This window comes from Nannospalax galili, unplaced genomic scaffold (genome assembly GCF_000622305.1).
Source record: "Nannospalax galili isolate Female #2095 unplaced genomic scaffold, S.galili_v1.0 scaffold7, whole genome shotgun sequence".
NCBI classification, from domain to species: domain Eukaryota; kingdom Metazoa; phylum Chordata; class Mammalia; order Rodentia; family Spalacidae; genus Nannospalax; species Nannospalax galili.
The window spans coordinates 7901083-7908554 of NW_008359081.1; the positions used below are offsets into that span (position 1 = coordinate 7901083).

Genomic DNA, 7472 nt, shown 5'->3' on the forward strand with positions numbered 1-7472 from the left:
GGCGATAGACTTTAAGACTTTAGTTGAATTCCTTGAACCCACAAGACGGAATGAGAGAACCCACTCCTGCAAATTCTGATTTCCTGCCACAAAAGAAGCAAAAAGTCAAAGACAAGCTACATAGGATTAGCCACGCCCAGCATGTGGGTGGTGGGGGAGCCCTGGACAGAAAATAACTGGGCGTTGGGAGGAGATATTTCGAAGTTTCTGTCAGGCAGGCGTTGACAGGAGATATCATGAGGCTTCTGCTGCCCATTAGGCAAAGCTATGAATAAGAGATATCACAAGGCCTGTGTTTGGTGGGAGCCGTGATCGGTTGACCTGTCGAGCAGGCGTTGACGGGCGATAGCACAAGGATAAGAGATATTGGGAGCTTTCAATGTGATTCTTGAAAAGACAGTGTTTAGAAAAAAGGGAATGGGGGTTGGGCAGGAGGTGGGAGGCTAGAGAAACAGCCCAGTGTTTGGGTGTTTGCTTAGCATACCTAAAGTTCTAGGTTCAGTTCCTAGGACTAAAAAAGTGCAAATTATTAAGAATAAATGCATGAAAGAGTTCAAATCTATCCCTAAAACCCACAGTTACTGATAGAAATAGGAGGATAATGGGACTTTAACCAGGATGAACAGGAAAGGAGTTGAAAAAATGGGGTGATGAGGGGGCAGTGAGAATGATCAAAGTACATGATATTTGCATGTGAAATTTGACATTGTTTCCATATTTCAGTAAAATGAGTATACACCAAGAAAGAAGAAAAAGTTTGAGTTTTTTAAAGATTTGAAAACAGTGATTTTTTTCATTTATTTTATTTACTTCTTTGAGTGTTGTATACAATGTGTTTTGACCATAGTTCCCCTCAATTTCTCCCAGACCCACCCCTCCTCCCTGCCATCCAAGTTCCTGCTCTTTTTTCCCTTCCTGTTGAATTTGTATTGTCCACATTCATTTTGTAAAGTATTTAAACTTAGAATGTAGTTACATTATTTTCCACCCCTCCTATTCCTCCTCCAACTCCTCCCACACACCCCCACTCCCTCTCAACTTCCTGACCTTTTTATTATTTCTATCTTTCAAAGATTTTTTATTTTTTAGTTTTATTGTATGTGTATGAGTGCATTACCTCATGTAAGTGCCCTCAGAAATCAGAAGAGGACATCAGCTCCGTGGGACCTGGAATTACTGATAGTTAGCCACCATTAGGTACTGGGAACTGGACCTGGGTCCTCTGCAAGAGCAGCCAGTGCTCTTGACTAGTGAGCCATCTCTCCATCTCTCCAGTCCCTATTATTATTTTTCTAGTTTTGTTTCCCCCATCGGAGGTGTGACTATAGCTTGCCAGCATTGTGGTCAGAAGACACTTCCAGTTAACACTCCACCCCTTTCTCTGGCTTTTGCATTCTTTCCACCAACCTCTTCCACAAAGTCTCTGAGCTGTGGAGGGGGTGATAGGTGTAGGATGATCTTTCTCCCTTTGTGGCAAGGTATGGGACTTTCGGGTCTCTCCGTGATCTGTTTTTCATGGGCTGTTGGCCCATTTCAGTGGGATTCTATCTACTATAAAAACAGAAACAGCACCAAGCAAGAACATCTGAACAATAGCTGCTGTAATAACTTAATCTATGGGTGTAAACACAAATGCTTGGATGGTACTTTAACAGGTACGTCACATCCATCTAACAAAACAACTTCAGTGGCTTCCCCACTGGGGCTTATATTCTCACCTGACATAGGGAGTATGCCTGGTCTACAGTACTAGATGTCTGGTCCACCTCTAGGAGCAGGCATTATATCCAATTGAAAATTTGCTCCATTGTACATACGTTAGACGCACCAGTATTTGCACCAGCTGGAACATCTTGTTTGGCAGGTTGATAGTGTAGTATGCAGGGTCCGTTGTTGAGCAGAACTATAGGGGATAGTTCTCTAGCCATCTGCATATCACATTCTGGCAGTATGAAAGTCACCCATCCAGTGGCAGGGAGCTTCCAGCTTAGTCCAAGGTTGATTTCTCTATCTCCTGCTCTCATGTAGTATCTTCAGCAACAGGGTTTGACTTTCCACTTATGGTGTACAACCAACATTATTGGTAATGGCCTTTATTGTTTGGGGGAACTCTAGAGCCCCTCTGCCCAACAGTTCATGGGAAGGGGGTAACCCACCTCCAGCACTGGTATTTTCATTTAGTAACTGTATGGCTTCTAGTAGGGCTTTCTTCCATCCCCGTATGGTTCCTTCTGTGCTTGAGGCTTTTTTTTTTCCTTCTGTGTACTTGGAGAATTTTTCCCCATAGTTCTTTGTATAGCCCTCCTTCCCCTATATCCCCATTTTGCATATTTCTCCCTTAGTTCCTATTATTTTTGTCTTACGTGTATGAGTATAGTGCCTGCATGTCTGTAAGTGCACCCATGTCGTCCAATGCCTATGAACGTCAGAAGATGGAGTTGAATCCTCTGGAACTGGAGTTACAGATGGTTGTTAGTTGCCTTGTGGGTGCTGGCAACTGAAACTGGGCCCTTTGCAAGAGCAGCCAGGGCTCTTAACTGCTGAGCCATCTCTCCAGAACCTAACCTGTTTTTCAAATATTACTACATTGTTTATATAAATAACCTACTGAGTCCACTTAGTAGTGCTACTGTGTATATGTGTTTAGGGCTGATCTTTGGATAACTTATTATCCCTAGAGAAAATTGACTTGCCTTCTCTTAGCAGCCATTGATTGGTTGTAGCTCTTTGTCTAGAACTGTGATCTTGTAAATGTTTCCCACGTGTACCTTGGCATGTCAGAGGTGTCATTATGTAGGTATTGTTTAGGAAACCATATTGTTGAGATTTCATGGGTGTACCTTCTCCGCCATGTCTGGAAGACACTCTCTAACAGCAGGCATCCTTGTCCATTGGCTCTTAAAATATTTCTTCACATTCCCTCTTCCACAGTACTCATGCTTTAGGTGCAAGGGTTACACCATGTAACAGTTAGGACTAGATACCCTTGGTCACTTATTCTCTACATTTTGACCAGTAGTGAATCTTGTTTGGGCAGGATACAAAAGGTGTCCTAGTTGAATACAAATTCAGAATTAGAAAGCAGCATGGCAAGGCTTATGGAGAAGGAGCTGGCAAAGTAAGATGCATTCTGTCTTCTTCAAAAGGTGCTCTCCGAGAAGGGACAGCCTTTGCCTAATGTATGTCCACCTGAGCCTTCATTGCTAGTATCTAACAGCAGTAATGGATACAAAGATGAAGCAATCACTTCCAAAATGGGACCACTTAAAGTCCAAGCTCTTTGTTGAGACCTAGACACATTCATCTGATTACCTGCAGTCATCTTCCCAGGGAAGTTTCAGTCTCAGAGGGCAAAGATTAGTGTTGTGAGCTTCAGCATCTCCCTCAGATCTTTGTCTTTGTGGTATGTTGTCTGAAAGTGAATTTCAGTACGTGTACCCATATATGAGTGGATGCTTGTCTAAACAAGACAGGTATTGATCCTTATGAGCCATCCGTAATGCTTTTTGATATAGGGTCACTCACTGGATTGGAGCTTGAAAATAGGCTGTGTTATCTGATTGCTGAGCCCCAGGCATAGGCATATCAATACACCAGTACTGAAATTACAAGTACAATCCAATACACCATGCTTTTTTTTTTTTTTACAATGGTTCTGGGGCTCAAAATCAGGTAGCCTTGAGCGAAAATCCTTAGTCTGAAGGTGTAGCATCCAGTAAAAAGGAAGATGGTGACTTGCTTAACAGGAAGTCTAGGAAAGGAAGCTGAAGGAGAGTTGAGGACACCAAAAAGCCCAATAAAGAAAGAACATTACTGAATTCTCAGTATTCTCTGTGCCCAAAGTAGTACAGTGGACTGAACTCTGGAGCTATCCTCCTCAAGACCCCTAGGCATCTTTCATATGGCAAGCATTAGAGAACAGTATTAGATGTGAGTAGAACCGAGACTGTTCAAATTCCTCTTTAAGTCAGATTTCATGGAGAGTGATTAAGAAAACAGGGCTCCCACTGGATTCTTAGAGCAGTGTTCTCAATCAAAACCTGAGAAAGGGAAGGGTGCTGGTGAAAGCCGTGGTATTCACAACCTGCTGAAAGTCCTCATAGTCTTTATTTTCTGTTATGGTGTCCAGGTATCTGTTCTGCTACACACAACGTCTGCTTGTTGTCCCTTACCACACCCATAATGCCCAGAGGAAAGAAGAGTAAGATTCGTGCTCGTGAAAAGCGCCGCCAGGTCCAAGATGAGGCCCAGGAGCTCAAGGATCTTCACGCCACTGCAACAGAGAAAGGAGAGTCACCTTCCTGCTCTGATCAAGCTTCTGGAGATGCTGTTCCCAGCACTTCTGCTGGCCTCCCTCAGAAGTCTCAGGGCATGGTACCCACACCCTCTGCTGGTAAAGGCATGGCCCACAGAAGGTCTGATAAAGGTGCGAAGGGCAAAAGGGGTGAAAAGGGGAACTCTTCTACGGCTCCACCTTCCACTGCAGCCCCAGAGATTGATCTTCTATCAAAGAAGGCAGGCATGCTGTTGGAGTACATGATGCACAGGTACAAAATCAACCAGCCCATAAAGAAGGGAGAAATGCTGAAAGTTGTCAACAAAAGGTTCAAGCAGCAATTCTCTGAAATCCTCAAGAAAGCTATCTATCACTTAGATTTGGTTTTTGGCCTTGAGCTAAAAGAACTCCAGCCCAATGGTCAGTCGTATATGGTTGTCAGCAAGCTAGATTTCCAGGATGATGGAAGTAAGAGCAACGAGCTGGGTGTTCCCAACAGGGGCATTCTGATCCCTCTCCTGAGTGTGATCTACTTATATGGCTACTGTGCTTCAGAGGAGGAAGTCTGGGATTTCCTGAATATGTTAGGCGTCTATGATGGAGTCTCACACATCATCTTTGGTGATATCAGGAAGCTCATCACCAAAGATCTAGTGCAAGAAAATTACCTGGAGTACCGTCAGGTAGCCGACAGTGACCCTCCACGCTTTGAATTCCTGTGGGGTCTGCGAGCCTATACTGAAGCCAGCATGGTAAAGGTGATGGAGTTTTTGAAGAACATCACTGAAAACATGCCCAGTGTCTACTCAGCTCGTTATGAAAAGTTTTTGAAGGAAGAAGAAGAAGAGAAAGCCCAGGCTGAAGCTGCATCCCAGGGCGGCACGAAAAGCAAGTGCAAAGGTCACTCTAAGGGCAAGTCAAGCCATCCAACTTAGTGAGATCGAAGGTAGTCTCCAGTCTGTGATTGAAAATGTCTATTCATCTTTGTTCTTGTTATACTCTAATAAGTTTATACATTTTTCAGTTTTGTATGTATCAAAATATTAACTTGGAGTTAGACTATACACCTAAGATTTTGTAGATGTTGCCTTTGTTGCTATTTACCAAGTTGAGTAATTAAAGTTTAGACTGATTAGAATATAAGTTGGAATTTTACATAAGACTTTGGTGGTGATACATCAAGATAATATCATTGAAAGAGGAAGATGCTTGGAAATAGGAAAGATGAGTGGTAAAAATATTTGAGCCTGGATGGTGGAGAAAGATGATCACATCTTTGTTCATTTACTCCATGTACTTTTTCTTTTCAAACATATGAAGATGTGTGTTTACATTTGTTTTTGTTATTAAAGAGCATATAAAAAAGCTAAATCAGAGTGAATGAGATCTCTTTTTTGCGATTCTTTTGCTTCCCAAACATTAATCAAACATCCAGTCTTGAGGAGTCATCAGACTTTTTACCATAGCTATTTATTAAATGTAGATCCAGCACCTCCTCATACAGTGGTAGATTCTAGGATAAATTCTTAAGATGGATGACAGTGAAATATGATCCTTTCCAATGAAGTAGGAAACAGGGTTGCGTGGGGTTGGAAAGAATGCGTTTTGCAGTTTTAATTAAAAAATTATTTTTGTTTTATGTGTATGTGTATATTTCCTGTGTGTAGGTAAGTACACCAGTGTCGTGCAATGCCTGCGGAGGACAGAAGAGGCTGTCGCATCCCCTGGAACTGGAGTTAGGACAGTTGTTAGCTGCCATGCGGGTGCTGGGATTCAAACCCGGGTCTTCTGCAAGAACAACCAGTGTTCCTAACCACTGAGCCATCTCTCTAGCCCCTGCAGTTTTCATTTGTATCAGCTTTTTGGCAGAAACTTTTCTGATTTTTAGTCTTCCTGTGATTTAAATTGCTTTGCACTTTGTGGCAAGTCTCAAACATTAAGAAAAATAATCCCAAGTGAACGTATAGTAATGAATCAAGTCAAAATGCTCACATTAATGGTTAGCACTTATTAATTCATAAAGACAGCTAAAGGCACAATGACTGCCCATTCAACACTCTTTTCCCAATTCTCTAAGAATCCTCTAAAATTCATTTCTCAGTGAAAAATGAGAGACATAGATACATAATATTCTTAATAGAGTTGAGACTAGAGATCCTGTCTAGAGCCCACACTGCTTCATTTCTCCTAAGTTGTTATATATACTGCAGCTTATTTCAGTTTTTTACAGATACATATTTTTGAAATTTTTATTATTTTTATTTTATGTGTATGAGTGTATTGGTTGCATGTATGTAAGTGCGGAGGTTAGAAGAGGGCATCTCCAGGAACTGGAGTTTAAGATGATTGTTAGCTCCCATGTGAGTACTGGGGATTGAAAGGTCCTCTGCAAGAGCAGCCAGCGCTCTTAACCACTGAACCATCTCTGCAGCTCCAGTTTATTTCAGTTTTATTCTCAATATTCCAGCATATTCCCGATGTCAAAGGAATGGCCTTTTACCCAAAGTATTTGAATACATAACTGGTGCAACAAGAGTCTCAAAACAAATGTATAAATAAGGAAATGAAAGAGAATATTCAGTGATATTATAAATATTTACATGTTGAGTATCAGTATATCCTCATCTGATAAGGTGCATGAGGCCAGTAGGGACGTGGCTTTGTTGTAGACCAATTTCCAGCTCTTGTGTTTACTTCTTAACAACATTGTAAAAGCCTTGTCATTGTGGAAAAATAGTACTTCTATGGCAGAGTTTATATGCAAATCTAATTCTGCTGAGTGGGATTTATCAGTTTTTATTCCTATATCCTGAGCCTGGTGTCCAGTGCTATAGTTCACCCACCTCATACTTTGTGACAGCTAACTCGTTTTCAACAATGTTTGCAAGTTAACAATGTACTTTCAAATAGAGGAGACAGAAGAGTGTCCTTCTGTGGCTTTCATGATCACACACTAACAAGAACTTCCAGAGAAAACTGCCAATTTGAACAACATGATCTCCTATATTCCTTAAGATTCTAGAGGAACTATAGGCCCCTGTGGCAATATTGTCTTGTCAACAGGAAAGGACCTCCAGGCTTTGATTGGAGTAAGTCCAAACCAGAATGAGGGTAATGCAAGACCCAAGCCCAACAGAAGTTTTGTGAAAAAAAAAAAAAAAGCAACATTTTGAACCTAAAGGTAAAAAGCGGGGGG

The 7472-nt window shown here is 41.6% G+C and overlaps 1 protein-coding gene across 1 annotated transcript; it reads left to right on the plus strand.

Moving 5' to 3' along the window:
* The first annotated feature begins 4182 nt into the window (after positions 1-4182).
* Positions 4183-5211, plus strand: LOC103725428 (melanoma-associated antigen B4-like). Its single transcript, XM_008822749.1, has one exon. It carries the CDS (start codon positions 4183-4185, stop codon positions 5209-5211), a length of 1029 nt encoding a protein of 342 aa, XP_008820971.1.
* The last annotated feature ends 2261 nt before the right edge of the window (positions 5212-7472 follow it).

Bases quoted from the DNA above. Each gene is read 5' to 3' on its own strand.
- LOC103725428 (XM_008822749.1), top strand. From the start codon at position 4,183: ATGCCCAGAGGAAAGAAGAGTAAGATTCGTGCTCGTGAAAAGCGCCGC.